This window comes from Ranitomeya variabilis, chromosome 1 (genome assembly GCF_051348905.1).
Source record: "Ranitomeya variabilis isolate aRanVar5 chromosome 1, aRanVar5.hap1, whole genome shotgun sequence".
Taxonomy (NCBI): domain Eukaryota; kingdom Metazoa; phylum Chordata; class Amphibia; order Anura; family Dendrobatidae; genus Ranitomeya; species Ranitomeya variabilis.
In genome coordinates this window covers 184,461,200-184,487,149 of record NC_135232.1, presented here as the reverse complement: position 1 = coordinate 184,487,149, position 25,950 = coordinate 184,461,200, and the positions used below count along the sequence as shown (strand labels likewise).

The following is a 25,950-nucleotide window of genomic DNA, read 5'->3' as shown; positions in this document are numbered from 1 at the left end:
TCAGAGCACACTAGGGGTCGCAATGTTATCTCATTCACATGCATTACGCTGCAATGGAGCAGCTGCACACAGCGATGCTTGGCTGCTTGACCTGTGTAATGGACAAAATCAACATGTAGCCCCAGTCCAATACTGCCAGCCACACGCCATGTCTGAGGAAGCAGGTTTAAAGGGAACCTGACAGCAGGATTGTGCACAGTAACCTACAGTGTCAGGTTGGAGCTGTTATACTGATAACAATGATACCTTGGTTGATGAAATCCGTCTTGTGGTTGCTGCTTAATCATATTTGCAGTTATGAGTTAATGATATGCTCGTGCCCCGGGGCGGCCTGTGGGGGGGTCTGCATGTGGTGCTCTGATTATTCATAATGTAGACTGCTGACAGGTCACTGATCCCTCACTGACCTGCCCCCTAGATAAATAATGAATATTATATATATCTTGGGAAAGAAAAACATTCTGCAGGCAGGTGCCGGAGGTGGCAGCCTGACGGCGTATGTAATGGGTTTATAATTCATTTCTTTGCTGCTCTCCTGTTATTCCTGAAAAAAAAAAAATCTGTTTGAAAATGGCGCCGGCCGTGCCTGTGCAGTAGCAGCTGTCGGTGATTCAATTGCAGATCCGATCACTGAGAGCTGCTTTTGCACAGATGCCGGCAGCGCTATCTTGCTAGAGAAAAAAAATTCCTCCTCCAAGATGGTGCCGCCGGCGACCAAGGTATCATTTTAATCAGTATAACGGCGCCGACCTGACCCTGTGTGTAGGTTACTGTGCACAATCCTACTGACAGGTTCCCTTTAAAGCCAAGTCAGCAAACCAGAGTTGGAAACATGTAGTTTAGATATTACCCTTTAAAAAAAAACAAATATATGCTCGCTGCATTTTTATTACTCTGCTGACATTTTTTTTTCTCTATTGTAAAAAGATGTGTATAAACAAAAATTCCGTCTTTTGTGTACGGATATGTGCGTACTGTTGCATTCTAGAACTTATTCCAAGTATCCTGGAACTCGGATGGTCACAGGTTTTAGCTCTACTTTATGACTACATTAAGGTATAATTGAGGGGGAAGAAAAACTATTTCTAAGCTAAAAACTTAATCCTCATTTTTTTATGTCCATTTTTGTCTTCCATGCGCATTTTTACTTTTTAATAGAGAGCACATTAGAGACTATGATTTTTTGAACACTTTTATTTTTTTGCTGATTGAAGGTTTGTGGGAAAAAACAAAACATATCCAACCTTGCTCCAATTCACAAATTTAATAAATAAATTTAAATAAATGCGTCCATGATGTGAGCGGACAGTACACAGATGCCACGTTACAACCATGGGCTGCCCATCCCAGACACAGGTGTCAGCCCAAGTCCTCATGCAGATGTCTGTGAAACACAAGCAGAGTACAGACTGCCGCAGGTCTGCTTACAGGCTCATGGTAAAACCAAAACCCAGAAATAGGAACTAAAGGAGAGAGAAAGCTACAGACAAGGAATTCATATAAATATGTCTTTATTTGAGTAGCAGTAAGTCAAATTACAAAAAATGTACAAAAATTATTTAAAAGATTAAAAAGAAGAGTGCAACACGAGACAACTAATCAAAGGTACAATATATAATTAATTATGTAGAAAAACATGATATGTTATATAGACCATATGCTCGGAATAAAAAATAATAAATAATACCTGGGCGTGCAAAGGTGAAAAGTGAACAAGGGTTTATCCTTAAAAAATACGATATACCAATTATAAAAAAACGCTGTATAAAGGCAGTGCCTAAAAGTAAATAAAGTGCATAAGTGCCACAGCAAAAGAGAAGAGGGGGAAGGGGATATCAATGTTGGTAAGTCACAGATATCCAAAAATGTGCTCAATCAACACAAAACCAGTATTACCAATGTGATTAATCCATGTGATGTAATTATCACAAGGCAGACCAAAATTAAAAACGCTGTATAAAGGCAATGCCTAAAGGTAAATAAAGTGCATAAGTGCCACAGCAGCAAGAAAAGGGGAAGAGAGTACCTATGCAGGTAAAGCACAGATATCCAAAAACGTAACACAAAACCAGTAATGCCAATAATAATTAATCCGAACATACAGGGTACCTTTGAGAGTAAGTGTCTGGCTGCACACGAGCCCCGACGTGCGTTTCGGTATAAATTCCTTCGTCAGGGGTATTTGGTATTTACAGGCTCATGGTCATATTCTGCTCGACAGATCTGAGGTCCATCCGAACACACACCGTGTTTCACAGACATCTGAATTTGGTCTAAATGTGTCTTTGTGAGAACTAATACGCAGTATGTTTGCCCCAGTGGTGTACAAGTTGTATATTATGTGAATCCTTCCATTTAGCATAGGGCATGCCACCAGGATCCTCTGGTCATATGAATTTAGCGAGGCCGGGCGAGTCTAGATGAAATGTGGACAGGAGTGCATACTGCATGACCACCAACTTCCGTCCCCAGAGAATCCCGAGGGCGCACACTGGGCTCAATGAGAGGGATCACAGGTCACCTGGACAACCCCTTTAAGACACTGGATCTACAATATTACCCTTGTATGTTAATAATCCATTATTTTTTAAAATTTTATCTGCTTTCTGCATTCGTCACCCACAGGTTCCCATGTTTTTGAAGCTATACCCTACACCAGTACTCAACGTGCTCTGGAGCCATGTTTTACAGTCAGTAATTTCAATGGATGTCACACAATCCTGAAGGATGTGTCCAGTGTGGGGCCATCGCCCTGAACCCTCGGCTGATTATAGAAGCTCACGTCCCAATTATTATGTACTAAGCACATTTCTGTACATTTGGCGCACTACAGCCCCTTTAATCAGCTGATTTGTGGGTGTACTTGGAGTCGTACCCCATTGATGTCTTATTGATTGACTTTCCTAAAAAGAGACCATGAATATCAAAGTTCTGATTTCAGTATTTATTTCCCTCATGGAAAATGGAGGGAGTTTTCGGACAATTAAGAATTTCTGCTGACGGAGAGAATCCCAAGTATCACCTTACATCTGGAATACAGTAGTATATATTGGACCTGATGTAGTATGTCAGCACACAATAATTCACAGGATAACTAATAGCTACTTATTCCAGTATGACTGGACGGCAGAGTACCGTGAAACACACGCCGTTCTCCGCCACCGAAATAACTTTTTCTTGCTGTAAACAGCTGTAACAAATGACAAATACGTCGCTGAGAGCCACCGTCTTCCAAGTGAGCAAACTGATGTCTTAGACATTGTTGGATTATTTTCAATACATTACACTTGCCCCAGGGAGAAGTCTAACCGGTTTTCCACCTGTCTGGTTGGATGAATCAACAGCTGGCTAAGGCCTCCGAGGATAAAACTCCTCCAAATAAGCAGATACTTTCAGATCTCTCCTACCAAGTAGAGCCACTACTTGCCGATAATATAAGGAGTATCTCTGATGCTATATACTACAAGTGCTCATGAACATTAGATAGACAGATTTTAGTCCAGGGGTCTCAAAGTCACAACAACTCCTGACAATGAAGCAATGGCAATGACTTATGGAGGGTGGCATGACCGGAGGTAAGAGGGAGCAGATGCCCCTGAGCTAGCTCCATAGTATTTCCCCTTCCCCAGGTCAGGCCTTGGAGACTTGCTGAGGTCACAGCACGTCTGAAGACCTTGAGGCAGCTACCATGCCTGCAATGCTACCGTTGAACATGTACCCAAAACCCAGCACCGACCGATGTCCCACCAGGTGAGCGCTCTGCCTGCCCGAGGTAGAATCCATCTACTTACCTCTCAATTTCCAACACTATTTTTCATGAGGAGCTCTGCTTCAATTTTCCTGGACTTTGCTCATGTCTAGCATAGTCTGTCTATTTTCTCTTTTAAAATGCACAATGCTAATTGGTGGTATCCACATCTCGTGATCTCACTTGCTTTTCAATAGGGGACCAGTCCTAGTTTTCCTCGAGGCTTACCCTTGCCTCTGCAACAACAGTTGTAATGGCATCGACGTCATAAAAAGAATTCAATTACAAAAGAAAGGAGAATTTGGCAGGTTGGAAAACTCGTATTTCGTCACCCCGATAAAATACAATGCCTTAGTTGTCTGCAGTCTGTTTCCATGCCGTAGGAATACAATGTGCACATGCATTATGATACCGCACGCAGATAGCATTACAATGGTTAACCGGAAAAATTGGAGGATAAAGTTCAGCAACTCAAAGCGTCTTTAACAGAACAAAAAGTTTCTCACCAATTAACAAAGTCAGTAAAAATTCTGTAAAAGCAAGCTTCATAAAAATCATCACAACCACTTACTGAAGGCCAGTTTATTTTCTGCCCCGATAAAAATCTGAAGACATAAATGTTAGCAAACAGTAAGAAGCAGGATTACCGAATTATCCTGCAAGGTGCCGCAACAACTTATTCATGTTGCTAAAGATCGAGTGCACATTCACTTGCACTTAATGACTTTTCTTACTGACTGCTGATGTAGCGCTGCCTCCCCACCGCTGCCCCCCATATCTGCTGACATTACAACAATAGTTTGTGAACACTGCAGTCAATCTCTGGGGTCAGTGGTGATGCTGAGGAAGACTGCATAAGACCACCGAGTGCAGTGAGTGACTGCAGCGGTCATGCGCTGTAGTAATGATATCACTGCCATATCAACAAAGACTGGGCAGTATAGGAGCAGCACACGGAAGCAAAGGCGAATTAGCCTTGTTTTTTGTAACAGAAAATAAACAGAAAGTGGACAGTCCTTTGAACACTGCCTTATACGCCTCTCAACCATGAAGGAAGACTAGAGGCGCATTTACGTCTACCGACCGTGGCTGTTATACGATTGGATATTTACAATAGACCATCCGGCCACAATTTTACGCAGGCAGAAAGATGGTTGTGTGAGACAGAATCTCCTGTGATCTGGAGCACATCATGTGATGATAACTTGCACCCCCGAGTGAACGATCCAATCACCTGATGAACGAGCATTGTGCGTGTTACTGGCATGTTATCACAAGGCGATAACTGTCGAACTTCCTAATAAACGCTCAATCTCAGTTATCAGCTCTTCTATCAAAGAAGCACTCTCAAAGAAGTGCTAAATGTGCTAAATATGTATGTGATGTAGTGCAGATGCATCCGATCCCCTGCTGGGTCACAATAGCGCTCCTCCGCTTTCCAGGCTCACATAGGGACTGCTGTGCAGGGTGGTGCGGCCTCCCACCAATGTCCGATCAAGCCTCCATAGACTTACATTGTGAACGAGACTTCTGGTCCACATATAAACCCCAGTGTGACCCCGCAAGTCTGAAGTCACATGGGCCAGAAGAGGATAGAAGCGTGGCTGGAAACCAGGGAAGATGGCAATTGCTAAGGATTTTACTACACTACATAGATATTTAGAAAGGATTGGGAGACCATGTTATTTGGCAGCGCTTCTGTAAGGTTAATAAACCTCCAGGGTATGAGGTATGTTCACCTTTGAACACCACTTAACAGTATTTATATATTTTATCAACATAAAGGTGTCAGTAACCTTGCAAATACTTCACTTTTCTTATCTTGAAATGAGCCCGAGCTGCGTTCACCATTGAGCTGGCGGCTACATAAATATCTCACAAACCTACAGAGAACTACCGAGTTAAATGCCCCGAAACAATCAATATACGTACTCAAATAGCTAGCTAAATAAATTAGACAGTACTATATAGAAACGTATCAAAAAAGTTTATTGATTACAAAAATGTACATGGACATGTAACACACTTAAAAAGGATCACTCTTGGTATGCACAATAGGATGTGCTAATATAAAAGGAAGTATCATGCTATCCCTTGTAGCCAAACATATCAAAAAAGTGCATGGAAAAATTCCTAATCAACATTGGATATCTTCCAGATATACTTAATCTATTAGTCCTAAAGTGCCGCAAATAGTGCTCCCAATTGCAAAGTGCTTACCCATGTGGGGACTCAGTACCTTCCTGCTGTTGCCCCGACGCGCGTTTCGCGTAATGGCTTCCTAGGGGGCTCCTTCCTTGTTCCCAATGCTAGGAGCGCCCTAGCTCGCCCTGTTGCCCTGGTTACTTCTGATAGTGTAGACGCCGGGGCCACGTACCTTGCCTTAGCTCCTGAATTCGCCCTCAGCCTGTACCTTTCCCCCACCCAGGGAAGAGGGGAAGCAATAGTGTATTGTAAGACACCAACCAGACTAACAAGGTAATACGAACAGATATAACGGAAAATACCAAACATACAAATGTACTCACAAAAACAACAGGAATGCACAGGGGAGTGGAGGATGGGGTTAAATCAAATTAGGAGGAGAAAGCGAATTATAACATACCCAAAACCTAGTAACAATCACAGATAAAACCACCAAACACCTTCTCCAATAATAACCACCATACAACCTGTCACAACTCTGTGGTCCTGTGTCCCGGGACGCCTTTCTTGTCCCTAACTCTTTGGAGCGCCCTAGCTCACCCTGTTCCCCAGGTTACTTCTGAAGGTGAAGATGCCAGGGCCATGTACCTTGCTTTATCTCCTGAATCCGCCCTACATCTGTACCCTTTCCCTACCCAGGGAAGAGGGGAGTAGTTGGGCACCATAGTACACCAACAAAACAAAATAGGTAACACAAACAGGAGAAATGGAAAATACCAGGCATACAAATATATACAATATAACAGAGGAATGCACTGGGGAATGGAGGATGAGGTAAAACCAAAGTAGGAGAAGAAAGAGAATGATCACACTCACTAAACTAGGCAACAGTCACAGATAAATCCACCAAACGCCTATTCCTATAACCACCAACTACTATCCTCCCAGCCATGCAGCAAAAGCACATGACGTGTGTCAGCCAGGACCCAGATTATATAGGGGATAGGAGTGGCTAACCATTCTCAGCTGAAAGCCCTAGCTACCAGAGCTCTCAACATGTCAGATAATAATAATAATCTTTATTTTTATATAGAGCTAACATATTCCACAGCGCTTTACAGTTTGCACACAGTATAGATTAACCTCTGCACTGCCAAAAAGAAATTTACACCATTTAAAGGGACTCTGTCACCTCATTTTGCCGCTATAAACTGTGGCCAACGCCATCATGGGCTTATCTACAGCATTCTGTAATGCTGTAGATAAGCCCCCTGATGTAACCTGAAAGATAAGAAAAATAAGTTAGATTACTCACCAGGGGGCGGTCCGGTGCGGTCCAGGTCCAGAGGCTCCCATCTTCATATAATTACATCTTCCTTGCTTCTGTCGCGGCTCCGGCGCAGGCGTACTTTATCTGCCCTGTTGAGGGCAGCATAAAGTACTGCAGTGCGCCGGGCCCCTCTGACCTTTCCCGCTGCCTGCGCACTGCAGCACTTTGCTCTGCCCTCAACAAGCAGAAGCCGCGACAGGAGCAAGGAAGAGGACGTAATCGCATGAAGATGGGAGGCACGGACCCGGACCTGTGACGCCCATCGGACCGCACCTTACAACCCCCCCTGGTGAGTATAATCTTAAGGTACCGTCACACTTAGCGACGCTGCAGCGATACAGACGATGCCGATCGCTGCAGCGTCGCTGTTTGGTCGCTGGAGAGCTGTCACACAGACCGCTCTCCAGCGACCAACGATGCCGAGGTCCCGGGTAACCAGGGTAAACATCGGTTACTAAGCGCAGGGCCGCGCTTAGTAACCCGATGTTTACCCTGGTTACCAGTGTAAAATGTAAAAAAACAAACACTACATACTCACCTTCGCGTCCCCCGGCGTCCGCTTCCTGCACTGACTGAGCGCCGGCCCTAACAGCAGAGCGGTGACGTCACCGCTGTGCTGTGCTTTCACTTACGGACGGCGCTCACAGTCAGTGCAGGAAGCGGACAGCGAGGGACGTGTGACAGACATCAGAGGGTGAGTATGTAGTGTTTGTTTTTTTACATTTTACACTGGTAACCAGGGTAAACATCGGGTTACTAAGCGCGGCACTGCGCTTAGTAACCCGATATGTACCCTGGTTACCATTGTAAAACATCGCTGGTATCGTTGCTTTTGCTGTCAAACACAACGATACACGGCGATCTGACGACCAAATAAAGTTCTGAACTTTAATCAGCGACCAGCGATATCACAGCAGGATCCTGATCGCTGCTGCGTGTCAAACACAACGATATCGCTAGCCAGGACGCTGCAACGTCACGGATTGCTAGCGATATCGTTTAGTGTGACACAGCTAAAAAAAAAACCTTCAACGTGTAATATGAAGGTGAAGTGCTTCTAATCAGTGCAGGAGTAGGAGAAATCAGACGCGGTCTTCTGGCTCCTCTCTGTCGCAGTAAATCCGTGACAAATTTACTATACTACAGATGTCATCAAAGGGGTATGCAGAGAGGAAGTAATGAAAGGCAGCTTGTAATGGGTCTATGGAAAGACCTGGGGAGTAGATGAAGAGCCCTACATGTGGTCCATTCTCCCAGAGCAGCACAGAGAATTAAATCTGAATGTTGCTATAGCTAACAAGCATACGTGTAAATCACTGCGGCCCAAGGTCTCCTCACTGTGAGAAACAAGAAAAACTGGCACAGTCGCTGTTCAGGCTCTGTTCACATTTGCAAAAGGAATTCAATTTTTGCCATTTGCCATTAACCCAATCTATTTTTCTACTATAACAGAGAATATTGTGAACAGAGCCGTATGCAGCTGTAAACCCTGGCTATAAAGGGGGCTGTGAATATAGGCCTCATTCAGATGTCCATGGTGCACGTCCATGTTGTATTCCCTTTTTCACGTACCCATTATATGGTGCGATCTACATGTCCTTGTATTTTCACAGACCGTGTTGTCTGTGCAAAACTCACGGAGACATGACCATTTTTTTTTTACTGCATAACGGATGAAAAGTGCCAATGCAAGTCTATGGGTCTGTCCGTGAAGAACACGTACCGCACATGGATGACACACTGATAGTAGAAAGGGATTTAAATAAATACGTGTGAATGAGTCCTTAAATAGAGATCATGTTTAGCAATCATCTCAACATCATCGCAGGTAGAGTGAAGCAGGAATCAGCTCCAGCAGCTGTGGTTGCTTGAGCAAAGCACGGAGAACTTTCCACCACTTGTGGCATTCCTGTTTCTTCTTCTGCAAATCTATTTGCTCAACTCTAAGCACAGCATGTCAATGAAAGTGGTTAGCAGTGTTGCTTTGCAGCACAGGGTTCAAATCCAAACAACAACATCTGCAAAGAGTTTGTATGTTCTCCCCATGTTTGTGTGGGTTTCCTCCGTGTACTTCGGTTTTCTCCCTCACTCCAAAGATGTACAGATAGGGAATCTAGATTGTGAGCCTCAATGGGGACAGTGCTGATAACATCTGTAAACCAGTGTGGAATTAATGGCGCTATATAACTGGGTAAAATTAATAAATTAATTACAGAGCTGAAGATCCCATCAATGACTAAGATGAGAGCACAGCTCATCTCCTCCTCGGCCTACCACGACGACCTCTCCTCATTTACAGAGCAAGTCCACAATACTCTAGAAGCCTTAAGGGCTTGTGCACACGCTGCGGATTCCATTGCGGAATTTTCCGCAGCGGATTTGATAAATCCGCAGTGCAAAACCGCTGCGGTTTTTAATGCGGATTTACATGGTACTGTAAATGCATGGGAAACCGCTGCGGATCCGCAGCAAAATCCGCAGCATGTGCACATACCCTAAATGTCCTATCCGGATAGGTCATTGTCATCAAACAACCCCCTCGTTTTGCAGTTCACAGCTCAGAGCAGCAGATCAGGAAATATGTCCCTCTACACAATCATGTAATATTTCTATAGCAGCAACTTATTCCCCAGTCCTTTACAATTCAGAGGGGACATGTCCAGAAAATATCAGATATGTAAGGAAACTAGGATAACCCCCCCCCCCCCCCCCCATCAAAATCAGGAAAAAAAAAAAAAAAAAAACAATGCGTCACTACAGATTCATACTTTTTTAATGGTAATACATTCCCTTTAAAAGCTTAAAAGCTATTCAAAATAAGCCTGGCCATGGTGAGATTTCCCTATTATCGTATATGCTGCGATTAAAAAAAACAAAACAAAAACAAAACAAACAGAAAAAAAAAAACATACTCACCTCTCGTTGCTGGGGGCCAGGTGCCAGTGTCCTGAGCAGGCAGGGACACCGGCGTACTATGGGGGCAAGGTGCTGGTGTCGCTGCTGGCTCAGGCCCCCGGCACTTGTGATATTCACCTGTCCCTGTTTCACCGCCGCGTGCTGCTGTGTCTTCCGGGTCCTCTGGCTGTGATTGTTCAGGCAGAGGGCGCACACTCAACACGTCATCGAGCCATCTGACCTGAACGTCACAGCCAGAGGACGCGAAGACACAGCCCGGCGGTGGAACGGGGACAGGTGAATATTGCATGGCTCACCCTCCCCCATCTCTGCACGTCCCTGCTTCTCCGTTGTCCCGGGGTGGCAGCTCCTTCCAGTGCTGAGCGGTCACATGGTACCGCTCATTAAAGTAATGAATATGCGCTCCACACCAATAGGAGTGGAGTCGCATGCATATTCATTACTTTAATGAGCGGTACCACGTGACCGCTGAACACAGGAAGAGCTTCCGGTGCCGGAGACCATCTGAGAAGCAGGGACATGCAGAGACCACGCCAGGAGGGGTGAGTATGATGTGACAGGCGCCGTTCCCCCTCCACCGCCAACCCCCTGAGACAATGACTCGAGAATAAGCCAAGAGGGGCACTTTCAGCCTAAAAATGGGCAGAAAATCTCGGCTTATACTTGAATATATACGGTATTTATGCTCAGATGTTTCAGTTTTTTCAGGAGCTCAGCATGTTGGCATAAATTATTCCAAGCGCATTTTCATTAAAAAATAAAATCTTTCCAACTCAATCTCCTTTATGGTGCAAAGACTTCCAACAGAAGGGGAACATAAAACATGCTTCTGGAAATGCAGTTGTATCAACAGTTTATGGAAAAAAGTGGAAATTCTTGTTGAGAAGTACAGTCCTGACTGACAGTAAGGCTGTGTGACTGCAGCTTTATACTGACAGTAAGGCTGTGTGACTGCAGCTTTATACTGACAGTAAGGCTGTGTGACTGCAGCTTTATACTGACAGTAATGCTGTGTGACTGCAGCTTTATACTGACAGTAATGCTGTGCGACTGCAGCTTTATACTGACAGTAAGGCTGTGTGACTGCAGCTTTATACTGACAGTAAGGCTGTGTGACTGCAGCTTTATACTGACAGTAAGGCTGTGTGACTGCAGCTTTACACTGACAGTAAGGCTGTGTGACTGCAGCTTTATACTGACAGTAATGCTGTGCGACTGCAGCTTTATACTGACAGTAAGGCTGTGTGACTGCAGCTTTATACTGACAGTAAGGCTGTGTGACTGTAGCATTATACTGACAGTAAGGCTGTGTGACTGTAGCTTTAGACTGACAGTAAGGCTGTGTGACTGTAGCATTATACTGACAGTAAGGCTGTGTGACTGCAGCTTTATACTGACAGTAAGGCTGTGTGACTGCAGCTTTATACTGACAGTAAGGCTGTGTGACAGGAGCTTTGTACTGACAGGAAGGTTATGTGACTAGCTTTATACTGACAGGAAGGCTGTGTGACTGTAGCTTTAGACTGACAGTAAGGCTGTGTGACTGTAGCTTTATACTGACAGTAAGGCTGTGTGACTGTAGCTTTATACTGACAGTAAGGCTGTGTGACTGTAGCTTTATACTGACAGTAAGGCTGTGTGACTGCAGCTTTATACTGACAGTAAGGCTGTGTGACAGGAGCTTTGTACTGACAGGAAGGTTATGTGACTAGCTTTATACTGACAGTAAGGCTGTGTGACTGCAGCTTTATACTGACAGTAAGGTGGTGTGACTGTAGCTTTATACTGACAGTAAGGCTGTGTGACTGCAGCTTTATAGTGACAGTAAGACTGTGTGAACATTCGCACCTGAGGAGTGGAGTTTTTTTTTTGCCTCTGGGGTCATCCTACTTGCTTGCATTTTCACTTTTTCTTTACTGATGCAGCAGGTAGACTGTCTGGACTCTTGATATCCATTGACTCTTAGCAATGGACCAATTAAAAATGGATGAAGCATATCAGTAATACTAAAAATCCTAGAATCATATGGAGAATATTCAGGTTGCACAAAAACAGAATAAAATGCAAATTACTATGCTTGGGTAAAATAGACGCTCAAGAATATTTGGAATTAACAAAATGTAACATCATGATAGCCAATACTCACATAACACATCTGGGCATAAAAATAGGAAGTTCTCCTGGTTTTCTTTACAATTTAAATTCCCCTCCTCCCTCTCATAAACCAAAGAGTTAAGGATCTTAAGCGATAGCAGGTGAACTTGACAGCGTGGGAAAATGTTCAAAAACTTTCCCACGCTAATGTCCGGTCAGGCGGGGAGGCTGCGCAGGCAGCTTTTCATTCATTACACAGGGGTTTACAGTCAGGCCGGTAGCATTAGCACCACTCCCGGCTGTAAGCTATTTAACCCCTTGAGATGGATTGCAGCGTGGGACTTGACTGTACGGCAGACAGGTATGGGAAATTGCTGTTTTTTTTTGTTTTGTTTTTTACAGAAGAATGAGGGCTTTGCTTGGATTGAAAGTGTAATAAAGATGGAAAACCTGTGTGTTTAATTATTTCATTAAAATACTTTATTCTTAATGTGTGTGTTTTTTTAACCCTTTCCGACTAGTGGCTTAATAATGGTTAGGTGTCTTATTGACACCTTTCCATTGTTAACCAGGCTTAATGTCACCTTACAATAGCAAGGTGACATTAATCCCTTATTACCCCATATGGGTAATGGGTATGGCAATGGGAAGAGAGAGGCTAAGTGCTGGAATAGGCGCATCTTACTGATGTGCCTTTTCTGGGGTGGCTGCGGGCAGATGTTTTTAGCCGGGGGGAGATTAACATTGATCCGAGTGCTATGCAATTTTTTCTCACATAGCACTCGTCTGTATTCCTCTCTAGTGTGACTCCGGCCTTATTCAGAGACACTACCGCCAAGTGGAAGATAATCAGGAAAAAATGCTAATTGTCATTTAGAGTTTCTAAATACCTACCTCTCTGGAATAATCCAGAATTCAAACAGGGAATGGAAAATAAATTTAATTAAAGAGTGGAAAGTAAAGGGTATTAATAATATTATACATCTATTACATCACACAGAACTAAGATTGATGAAAAAAAGATGAATTGAGAAATTCCACCTAAATCCCAACCAAACAATCCATTTTGAACAGGTTAAGACACTTTATGAAACTTTTGGAGGATATCTCCAAAGAAAGCACTCATTTTGATTGCCTGGTAAGGGTCTCTGCCACCTCCTCCTCTATCTCCTATTTGTATAGTGAAATGAGAGATATAATGCTGGGGGTACAACCTGAAACTTTCTTTAAATGCTCGGAGAAACAGCTTAATGATGAAGACAGTGGATCTAAAATAAGAGACGGTTGGGAGAAAACCCGTAAAGTAATACTCAATGAGATGTGGAGGGAAACACAATATCAGATCATACACAAGGCAATATATGCCTATAATCTCCCCAAAATACATCTTAAACCTGACAGAATCACGCAGTGCCGAAAATGTGGTATCCCTTCTGTGGATTTATTGCACGGGACTTGGATATGTCCAAAAACTACAGACTTTCTGGGGGTCTATACTTGAGGGCTTTGAAAGCATTTGGAAGTTCGGGTCACAAATACCTCTCACTATGATATTATTTCAATATTGGTCAAGTAAAAAGACAAGTGAGGGGAAACAGACAAGGTCAATGCCCCCTTAGTTCATGTGATTGTTCTATTGGCCAAGAGCAGTGTTTCTCAACTTCGGTCCTCAAGACCGACCAACAGGTCATGTTTTCAGGACATCCTTAGTATTGCACAGGTGATGGAATTAATGCCTGAGCAGGTGATGAAATTGCCACCTGTGCAATACTAAGGATATCCTGAAAACATGACCTGTTGATGGGTCTTGAAGACCAGAGTTGAGAAACACTGGCAAAGAGACTGCTATTAGGATGTTGGCTGAAACCCTCGATACTAACATTCCAAGAATTCAATTGAAAACCTATTGTATATAAAAATTTAAATGAAAAAAAAAAAGAGCACAAGCAAATATTTTGTCAAATGGAAAGCATTTATTGAGAAATATATTGTAGTTCAGATGAAATTTCACAATTTGTTACTCCGTTTTCTAACTCTACAATGATACCATACTAAAAAACTGAAGGGATCTTTGGGGAAACTCCTACAAGACACTGATAAAAATGATGATAACGTGAATAAAAACTAAAAAGGAAATGCCGAACATACTATTAAAATATAATGCAATCACTCTGTTAAAAATTGAAGCTTTGTATTACATCCATGTGGGTAGTTTTCTTTCCCAATAAAATGTCTTAAGTGTGCTTATAAACCTAGATTGTTCAAAGAGTTGCAAAGAATATAATTTCGGATGTAAATCCTATAAATGTAAAAGCTATTCAATATTTACTGTTTAATAAATGTATTAAAATCAATAAAAATATCTGTTTAAAAAAAAAAAAAAGGATGAATCCGAGAAATACACAGAATGACCCCCATGTTTCATCCGGATACCTATAGACTTCGAAGTCTGAGCTGCTATGAGATGAGACTAGGACATGTTCTTGAGTTCACGGACCCAACTATCCAGAAATTCAAAGACCCTAAAAAATGTGTGACATTTTTGCCCTCTCCATATAAAAATAAATAAATTGTTGACCTTCTATAAAGCCTGGCAGAAAAGTAAAAAAAGTTATGGCCTGTGAAAAGACAGGATGAAAATGTAAAAGCAAAAAGATAAAAATAAAATAAAACTGGCCACAATGGAAAGGGGTCAAATGATTGACCAAGGATTAAGGCAAAATACCTGAGGTTACCTGTCCCTTATCTGTCATTCTAGCTACACTCACAAAATAATCAACAGGATTTGTTTGACATACGGTAACTTTTGTGGTGTAAACTAGCGGAGTATATGGAGTGACCTTCAGCGGAAACGTTAAGCCTAAGTCAGATTTTCAACCAGAACAAATGGACAATCCTTTATTGGTACGCCAACCCGTAAGTCAGTTTTTACATCCGTGTGGCACTCATTCTTATACACCAGCAGTTGATAACATGTACAAGACCAAATTCAGTTTCTAATGTTAATTCCCATACAAATCAGATGCAACATAATTGAGTCACATGGGATCCAAATTTGTTTTTGGGTGCCCATAGACTTGAATCAGCAACGGTCATCTGAAAGACTACTTAGAATTCAGTTCACACAGACGTTCGATCCATGTGAAAAAAAAAGGTAATCTAAACAGCACAACTGAGTAACATTGGTGAATGCTGACCGTGTGAAATCACTTATTGTTGCAAAATAAAAACGAAAAAAAAAAAAAATAAATAGGGCGAATGCACATATCCTCAACCTTGTAAATCAAGTATACAATGTCCACAAAAATCTGCATTACTTCTGCAACCTGCGTGTAAACGTACCACGGATTAACCACAAGTAGACGTGGAAAGGGTTGAGTAGAGCTAGGCTCGTACATGGCGAACCTTTTGCAAAAGCATGCAGTCAACAATGCAGCATCAAAATCCATATGTGCATTTTGCATTGGGTTCTCTACATATTGAAGGAGTAAAATCATTGTTAACATCAACGTGACATACGAGAGTGAAAGTCCACATCATGCTGGGCAAAAGGTTTCCACTACAGCTAAATGAAGTTTTGAAAATCCTGTTCAACATACAGTACATTGCACTGAGCACGGCCGGGGCTTGTCCGCAAGCCTTCTCCTACATCATTCCTGGTGGTCTCAGGATCTGAGATAAGCAGCCAGCCTGCCTCATTCATGTGAACCCCACTCCTCACCTCACACGTGCCAGGCACATATCAGTCATAGACTTTAATAGCCCCAACTCTGCCATGTATTCTGGCACCACGTACGTCACAACAGTTACCAACAATATGTAAAAGAGCCCAATTTACTGTAATAGGTTCCTCAGTCATTCAGCACACCACACACTGTCACGGCTTTTTCTCAGAATCTGCAGCAGAGGCTCCTAAAGAAGCCACCAACCCAAATATGAACCTAACCTTATTACACATGTAAGAAATTACATCTCAAAAAAGGCATCTCAATCCTTTAAAAGAACAAAGATCTCCGAATTCCCCCACTCCAGAGTACACAAAGCTTTTCTTATAAGGTGTTGTCTTGTAATAAACATATCTAGAACCCGCGGCCCGTGCTGAGTAACCAGAAAACTAAAAGCAGAAGTGCAGTGGTTAATTCAGCCGCATTAACGAGAAGGAAGACAACTCATCCTGACATCATAAGCAAAAGTTCATTTTCTACTTCAGAGAATTCCTGCAAAAAGGGAAAGTGTAGCACTTTACACCAGGTGTCTAAAGATTAGGACAGTGGTATAAATGGCAGTCTCCGGACCCCATAAATGTGTTGTGGAGTGGTGGACATCACCATGTCTATTCTATACATGAATATACCCTGCATTATACGGGGTCGGACTCTGTACCCGCCACACACATGCTGGGACAATCACCAACTTATTGCTCAGTGGTAAATATAGAAACGGAGCGGCTTAGATTTCACAACAGAATGTTTATATATTCTTTCTAAACACTCTTTTCGGTGATTACTTTGTATCTTATATTGCACCCACACACATAAATGATACACCATTTGAAAGGTAAATTTGCCCCTTCAGCAAGAAAGTAGCCAAACAAACCACACATTCACGATGTGATCACAAAATACAGTTTCATATTTTACTAAAAAATTTACTATTAGATAACTGCTGCATTTTATTTACCCATTCAATTGAATGCATCAAAATAGCATGAAAAATGCCTCAAAAATCGCTTTTAATGTATGCTGTAAAATAGCACTGTTTGAACATACCCCAATCGTAGAGATGGGAGAATTGATTTACAGGACTCCAGTCCATGGGGCAGATCAGGACTGTGTGACCGCATTACCCTTTACCTCCCGGGACTCATCCATTGATTAGCTGGGCTGGCGCCACGTCAACATTGCAGCGTAACGCACACACACAATGTCACGCTAGGCGGGCTAATCAAAAGAAGGGATTGGCTCCTGTCCAGCGGTCATACAGTACTGACCTGCACCCTGGACTGGAGTCCTGCAAATCCATTCTCCCATCTCTACGATTTGGGTATGTTCATACAGTGCTATTTTGCAGCATATATTTAAAGCACTTCTAATGCATTTTTAATACTTTTTTTTTTAATAAGTTTTGTAAATTTCCTTGAAAAAATTAAAAATTACTGCTACATTTTTAAACCTAAAATAAAACAACATTTTACAAATGTTGCTGATGTAAAGCAGACATGAGGGAAATGTTATTTATTAATTTTTTTGGTGAGGTATGACTTTCTGGATTAACCCCTTAACGACCGCCAATACACCTTTTAATGGCGGCAGTTAAGAGTACTTATTCCTCAGCGCTTTTTAACGATGCTGAGAAATACTGAATAACAGCGATCGCAAAAAAAAAGGCCGATTTCCCATTCATTTCTCTCTCCTCTGATATGATCTAGCATACCAGAGAGAGAAATGGGGTCCCCCCGAGCCACCCCCGGTATCCCTGGACCCTCCGGCTCCGTCCCCCGGGGTCTTTTTCCTGGAAGAAAATGGCACGCGCATGAGCAGTGCGCCCGCCAAGATTTGCCGGCCAGCACCCAGCAACAAAGGGAGATTTTTCCTAGACCCTATCACAGTGATCAAAATAAAAAAATAGTAAATCAAACCCCCTTTTATCACCCCCTTAGTTAGCTAAAAATAAAATAAAATTGAAAATGTATATATTTTTTCCCATTCTTTGCGATTAGGGTTGGGGTTAGAGCTAGGATTAGGGTTGGGGTTATGTTTAGGGTTGGGATTAGGGTCAGGGGTAGGGCTGCGTTAGGGTTGGAGTTAGAATTGGGGAGTTTCCACTGCTTAGGTACATCAGGGGGTCTCCAAACAAAACATGGCGCCCGCCATTGATTTCAGCCAATTTTGCACTCAAAAAGTCAAATTTTGCTCCTTCCCTTCTGAGCCCTGCCATGCGCCCAAACAGTGGCTTTCTCCCACACACGGAATATCGGCGTACTCTGGAGAAATTGCCCAACAACTTTTCTGATCCATTTTCTCCTGACACCCTTGCGAAAATAAAAAAGTTTGGGCCTAAAGTAAATTTTTTTGTGAAAAAAGTAAAATGTTATTTTTTTTTTTTTTGTAGGAGTCAGAGTCGGTCCATTTTATACCAACTCCACCAAAATGGACACAGAGTCCATGACTCCGACTCCACAGCCCTGTTTTAAACGCTCCGGATGTTCAAAAAACACCTTGGTGGAGAAATGGAAGTGGGTGTCACGTCTTTCAAGAAGCTCCTGACTGTTCACAAGACACCACTTAATGGTTTATAGAAAGTTAATGTCATCCTCCATCAACAGGATTGGGGATAATTTATTGATTGTCCAACTGCTGGAACCCCCAGGGATCCAAAGACCAGCACTTACAAGATCCCCATCTGAATGGAGAATGCGTGCCTCCAGGACACCCTACTTTTTGATAACACAAGATAGTCATGCAAGAAAGAAGAGGTGCAAAAAAACAGCTGTTCTAATAACTTACAGCCAACAATGCAGAAGTTTGACAATTTTCTATGATTTGTGACATATACTTAACGAGGGATGTCAAGGAGTGGCACCATAACAAACTGTAGTCTATTATAGAAAAAAAAACTTGGCAAACATTTAAAGGTTTCACTAAATGTGGTAGTTATCATGTAACACTTGTCATTTGTGCCACCACGTACGACAATCATAAATTATGACTCAGCATAAACACACCCCTCTACTAATTATATCATTTTTCATATGGAAAGAGGAGGCTACATGACAAAATGTGCGGATTATAATAATTGTATGTAGGTTGTACAACCAGGGCCCGAAAAATCTAGTACATATTACAAGATTTCAATAACAGATCAAATGCAACACAACATTATATCAATATAGTGGGAGATTTCAGGGAAATAAAATACTCACGTGACACTTTCTTGATGGTTCATTTAGAAAACCAGGGACCCAATATCATCATTCACTATTGAGATCATGCGCCAACAGTTGGACTCATATCTTCTGATAATTGTCTACTTACAGGGAGTCTGTTATCCCCAAAACTATGATTGTCACTTAGCCCCCATAAATATCATGCCTGTTTATTTTCATTAGTTTTATTACCCAGAAAATTAGCTTTAATCCTTATGAAAATGTGGCACTTGGTGCACCCTTGGCGAGGCCAAAACTCTCAGTGAACCATGCTGACCCTTCCCCTTTGCTGACTGACAGTGGTGTGCACACTGACTCTGCAGGAGAGCAGTGCAGACATTGTCAGTGCAGGAGCAGAGCAGGTGTGCACACATCTCTCCTGTCTACAGTTACAGTAAGCTGGCTGTCACTCACGACACCCCCGAAAGTCAGTGCAGCGAGCGGCCGCAGCAGACGGGAGATGGATGGGTGAGAACACTCTCGGCACCTGCATGGTTAGGGTGCGTATAGCTGAGTTTTCAGTTTATATAGCTCTGTCAATCAGTTAAGGGGAGACAGTGGTTTGGTGAGCTGAAAGTTTATTTTTATCCCCCGTCCAGGTTGCACCGAGCACCCAAATTTTCGTAGAGATGAAAGATCATTTTCTGGATAAACAAAGCTAAGAAGACTAAACAACATGTACGTTTATGGGGGCTACGTCCCCTATGTGACTATCATAAATTGAATTGTGGGGGTGACTCCCTTCAATGTTTGCTTCTGTTGTAGGTACCGTATATATATTCCAATTCATGAAATCCAAAGCAAATAGTCATTATATTAGATATATACGGTACATTTTACTGAGGCTTTCCCAATATATTTACTTACTAAAATGATGTAACACTTCACCATTCTGATCCGCTCATTGCCCTACATGCGCTAGTAGTATCTGGTATATTTTGTTCAGTTTTAAGAGCCATGATTAAGAACAATGCGCTTTGTTAGAAACGCGTGGGTCTCTGCTAAAAAGAGAAGCCTTTTCGTAAACCCAATGTGGATTTTAAGCTGTGTGATAACAGAAGCTTGATTATATTTCGAATTTGAGGATTTTCAAAATTAAAATGAGTTCTGAACTCGGCCACGTTCCATGTATCACAATCCGAGAGAAGTGGAACGATTTGCATTCAGGAGTAACCCTACTTACATCAGTGATTTCTTCATCTCCTTTTCCCCTAAAGCAGTAGACTGCACTTCTTTGTCCATGGCCTCTTAGGGAACGGGTCACTAGGCTTTTATCAGTACCTGTACGCCCTCTGGGACGGCATACTAGAATGCTGTATATAAGTTCCCAGTCCGCTCTGAACACCACAAAAAATAGCGCGATGGGCGTCACTGGTCTTGATCCGGTGCCTCCTCTTTTCTTGCGATTGACGTCCTGTTTAGGGCATCATGCAGATGATGCGTCATATGTCATCCACAGTGTCCTCCATCGCACTCCTACGCAGACATACTTCTCTCTGCCCCACCGAGGGAACAATACTGCAATGCACGGGGAAAGGGCAAAGAGAGTTGGCACATGCGCACTATAACACTTTGCTCGGCCCTCGGTGGTGGATGATGTAGGAACCGTCATCCACAACAAGCAGGTAAGAGGAACAATCATCGCAAAAAGAAAGGAGGCGCCCGATCAAGACCAGTGACGCCCACTGGACCGGACCGCAGTGTAGGCGGGTATAATAGAAACTATTTTTTGTGTTCTGGAGAGTGGAGTGTCATTGTGTCTCGTGGATCTCTATAGACTTCAATAGTTGAGTCTAATCTGCAGAATAAATGAAGATAGGCCCTGCTCTGAGGCCCACGCACTGGAGACAGATGAGGATAGGCCCTGCTCTGAGGCCCACGCACTGGAGACAGATGAGGATAGGCCCTGCTCTGAAGCCCACGGAGCGGAGACAGATGAGGATAGGCCCTACTCTGAGGCTCACGGACCGGAGACAGATGAGGATAGGCCCTGCTCTGAGGCCCACGCACTGGAGACAGATGAGGATAGGCCCTGCTCTGAGGCCCACGCACTGGAGACAGATGAGGATAGGCCCTGCTCTGAGGCCCACGCACTGGAGACAGATGAGGATAGGCCCTGCTCTGAAGCCCACGGAGCGGAGACAGATGAGGATAGGCCCTACTCTGAGGCTCACGGACCGGAGACAGATGAGGATAGGCCCTGCTCTGAGGCCCACAGACTGGAGACAGATGAGGATAGGCCCTGCTCTGAGGCCCACAGACCGGAGACAGATGAGGATAGGCCCTGCTCTGAGGCCCACAGACTGGAGACAGATGAGGATAGACCCTGCTCTGAAGCCCACGCACTGGAGACAGATGAGGATAGGCCCTGCTCTAAGCCCCACAGACCGGAGACAGATGAGGATAGGCCCTGCTCTAAGCCCCACAGACCGGAGATAGATGAGGATAGGCCCTGCTCTGAGGCTCACGGACCGGAGACAGATGATAGACCCTGCTCTAAGCCCCACGGACCGGAGACAGATGAGGATAGGCCCTGCTCTAAGCCCCATGGACCGGAGACAGGTGAGGATAGGCCCTGCCTGAGGCCCACGGCCCAGAGACAGATGAGGATAGGCCCTGCTCTAAGCCCCACGGAGTGGAGACAGATGAGGATAGGCCCTGCTCTGAGGCCCACGGACCGGAGACAGATGAGGATGGGCCCTGCTCTGAGGCTCACGGACCGGAGACAGATGAGGATAGGCCCTGCTCTAAGCCCCACGCACTGGAGACAGATGAGGATAGGCCCTGCTCTAAGCCCCACGCACTGGAGACAGATGAGGATAGGTCCTGCTCTGAGGCCCACGGACCGGAGACAGATGAGCATAGGCCCTGCTCTGAGGCTCAAGGACCGGAGACAGATGAGGATAGGCCCTGCTCTAAGCCCCACAGACCGGAGACAGATGAGGATAGGCCCTGCTTTGAGGCTCACGGACCAGAGACAGATGAGGATAGGCCCTGCTCTGAGGCCCACAGACAGGAGACAGATGAGGATAGGCCCTGCTCTAAGCCCCACGGAGCGGAGACAGATGAGGATAGGCCCTGCTCTAAGCCCCAAAGACCGGAGACAGATGAGGATAGGCCCTGCTCTGAGGCCCACAGACAGGAGACAGATGAGGATAGGCCCTGCTCTAAGACCCACAGACTGGAGACAGATGAGGATAGGCCCTGCTCTGAGGCCAACAGACAGGAGACAGATGAGGATAGGCCCTGCTCTGAGGCCCACAGACTGGAGACAGATGAGGATAGGCCCTGCTCTGAGGCCCACAGACTGGAGACAGATGAGGATAGGCCCTGCTCTGAGGCCCACAGACTGGAGACAGATGAGGATAGGCCCTGCTCTGAGGCCCACAGACAGGAGACAGATGAGGATAGGCCCTGCTCTAAGCCCCACAGACCGGAGACAGATGAGGATAGGCCCTGCTCTAAGCCCCACAGACCGGAGACAGATGAGGATAGGCCCCGCTCTAAGCCCCATGGACCGGAGACAGATGAGGATAGGCACTGCCTGAGGCCCACGGCCCAGAGACAGATGAGGATAGGCCCTGCTCTAAGCCCCACTGACCAGAGACAGAAAAGTTTTGTGTGGATTTTGCTGCTGTGGACGTCCCTGTGGTAAGTGCACAGTGTGGATTTGCTGCTGTGGACGTCCCTGTGGTAAGTGCACAGTGTGGATTTGCTGCTGTGGACGTCCCTGTGGTAAGTGCACAGCGTGGGTTTGCTGCTGTGGACATCCCTGTGGTAAGTGCACAGCGTGGATTTTTCTGCTGTGGATGTCCCTGTGGTAAGTGCACAGCGTGGATTTTTCTGCTGTGGACGTCCCTGTGGTAAGTGCACAGCGTGGATTTTTCTGCTGTGGACGTCCCTGTGGTAAGTGCACAGCGTGGATTTGGTGCTGTGGACGTCCCTGTGGTAAGTGCACAGCGTGGATTTTTCTGCTGTGGATGTCCCTGTGGTAAGTGCACAGTGTGGATTTTTCTGCTGTGGACGTCCCTGTGGTAAGTACACAGCGTGGATTTGGTGCTGTGGACGTCCCTGTGGTAAGTGCACAGCGTGGATTTTTCTGCTGTGGACGTCCCTGTGGTAAGTGCACAGCGTGGATTTTTCTGCTGTGGACGTCCCTGTGGTAAGTGCACAGCGTGGATTTTTCTGCTGTGGACGTCCCTGTGGTAAGTGCACAGCGTGGATTTTTCTGCTGTGGACGTCCCTGTGGTAAGTGCACAGCGTGGATTTTTCTGCTGTGGACGTCCCTGTGGTAAGTGCACAGCGTGGATTTGCTGCTGTGGACGTCCCTGTGGTAAGTGCACAGCGTGGATTTGCTGCTGTGGACGTCCCTGTGGTAAGTGCACAGCGTGGATTTTTCTGCTGTGGACGTCCCTGTGGTAAGTGCACAGCGTGGATTTGCTGCTGTGGACGTCCCTGTGGTAAGTGCACAGTGTGGATTTTTCTGCTGTGGACGTCCCTGTGGTAAGTGCACAGTGTGGATTTTTCTGCTGTGGACGTCCCTGTGGTAAGTGCACAGTGTGGATTTTTCTGCTGTGGACGTCCCTGTGGTAAGTGCACAGTGTGGATTTTTCTGGACGTCCCTGTGGTAAGTGCACAGCGTGGATTTTTCTGCTGTGGACGTCCCTGTGGTAAGTGCACAGTGTGGATTTTTCTGCTGTGGACGTCCCTGTGGTAAGTGCACAGTGTGGATTTTTCTGGACGTCCCTGTGGTAAGTGCACAGCGTGGATTTGCTGCTGTGGACGTCCCTGTGGTAAGTGCACAGCGTGGATTTGCTGCTGTGGACGTCCCTGTGGTAAGTGCACAGCGTGGATTTTTCTGCTGTGGACGTCCCTGTGGTAAGTGCACAGTGTGGATTTTTCTGGACGTCCCTGTGGTAAGTGCACAGCGTGGATTTTTCTGGATGTCCCTGTGGTAAGTGCACAGTGTGGATTTTTCTGGATGTCCCTGTGGTAAGTGCACAGTGTGGATTTTTCTGGACGTCCCTGTGGTAAGTGCACAGCGTGGATTTTTCTGGACGTCCCTGTGGTAAGTGCACAGCGTGGATTTTTCTGGATGTCCCTGTGGTAAGTGCACAGTGTGGATTTGCTGCTGTGGACGTCCCTGTGGTAAGTGCACAGTGTGGATTTGTTGCTGTGGACGTCCTTGTGGTATTTGGCGCAGATTTTCCACACGGACTCACATGCACCAAGTCCACGGCGTACCACGACACCCCCCACATGCGACCTTCCTCATCCTCACGCTGCAGAAGTCTCATTAGCTGAGACGGATTTGTAAGGAAACCCCAGGTAAGCCCTACTGGCAGCACGGCAAATATTGCTGCGGAAAATCCTTCCTTCACGAGTCAAAACACCTGGCGACCAATCAGAGCGCAGAAGATTTTGGCAGCTGTTACCATGACACCCATAAAGCCCCGGCTCTCCAGGGCTAGTGACGGTCAGCCTGACTGGCCACACTCGAGGGCCCGGCAGGACCGGCTGCACACCCCGACACCTCTCACCGTTGTCAGGGCAGCTCTGGCGCCTACCACAAGGTGCATTAGGCGAGTCCGTACATTGTGCACACAGGGCACCGGGCAACCCCCGCACAGCCCGGGGACACCACCCGCTGCCACGGCTCAGCCTCCCTACCGTGTAGCCCCTCTCCAGGTCGCTCTCTTCATACCGAAACGACGGGACGTAAACCTCCATCTCGCCGAGCTCCGTCCTCGGGGGCGGCCAATGGAATGTCGGCTCGTGACGTCACGGAGGGAGCTGACTCCGGGCAGACCGGATCGGAGAGGGTTAAGAGAGATCACATGATCGTATCATCCCTGCAGCTCTATGGACGGGAGATGCAGGCGTGGTCACGTGATGGGAAGGGGCGGGGCTTATCCATCACAGGAATTGGGGAATGCTCCTGGAGATTGAACTCTGTAGCGAAGTAACCGCGTCCACTGCTGGTGCGGCTGCTGCATGCGGCATTGGTGCGGTGGGGGAGCGTGGAGGTGACGGGCCTGTCCTCCCCCGGCCATTCTGCCATTTACACTGTGGTTCCTCTGTTATTACTCCTGGAAATGTGTGTGCGGCTGAATGTCACCTGTGTCACAACTATGGGCACGGAAGGGGGTTCTTGAAAGGGTTAATTGACTTTGGGCCACTGATCCCACACTGCAGACACAATCAGGGGGCCCCAGACCATGCAGGGCCCTCCAGCCTGGCTGCAGTGGCTCCGGGCAGCAGAGCTGGCATCACAGTGGGCACAGAGCCCATAGGTGACTGCTGGTGTATAGAGCGGAGCATGGCCCTGGGCATCAGAGCTGGCATCACAGCGGGCACAGAGCCCAGAGGTGACTGCTGGTGTATAGAGCGGAGCATGGCCCTGGGCATCAGAGCTGGCATCACAGCGGGCACAGAGCCCAGAGGTGACTGCTGGTGTATAGAGCGGAGCATGGCCCTGGGCAGCAGAGCGGGCATCACAGCGGGCACAGAGCCCAGAGGTGACTGCTGGTGTATAGAGCGGAGCATGGCCCTGGGCAGCAGAGCTGGCATCACAGCGGGCACAGAGCCCAGAGGTGACTGCTGGTGTATAGAGCGGAGCATGGCCCTGGGCAGCAGAGCTGGCATCACAGTGGGCACAGAGCCCAGAGGTGACTGCTGGTGTATAGAGCGGAGCATGGCCCTGGGCAGCAGAGCTGGCATCACAGTGGGCACAGAGCCCAGAGGTGACTGCTGGTGTATAGAGCGGAGCATGGCCCTGGGCAGCAGAGCTGG

The 25,950-nt window shown here is 45.6% G+C and overlaps 1 protein-coding gene across 2 annotated transcripts in view; it reads right to left on the bottom strand.

Annotated features, from left to right (window-relative positions):
* The window catches only part of SNX24 (sorting nexin 24), a 194,355-nt gene extending 169,374 nt beyond the window's left edge, over positions 1–24,981 (bottom strand). The window contains exon 1 of one of the 2 annotated variants that reach the window (XM_077291020.1): positions 24,829–24,981. In XM_077291020.1, coding sequence (XP_077147135.1) covers positions 24,829–24,888 — 60 coding nt within the window. In that variant the 5' untranslated portion in view covers positions 24,889–24,981. The other variant, XM_077291028.1, reaches the window with a different exon arrangement.
* Positions 24,982–25,950: the final 969 nt, after the last annotated feature.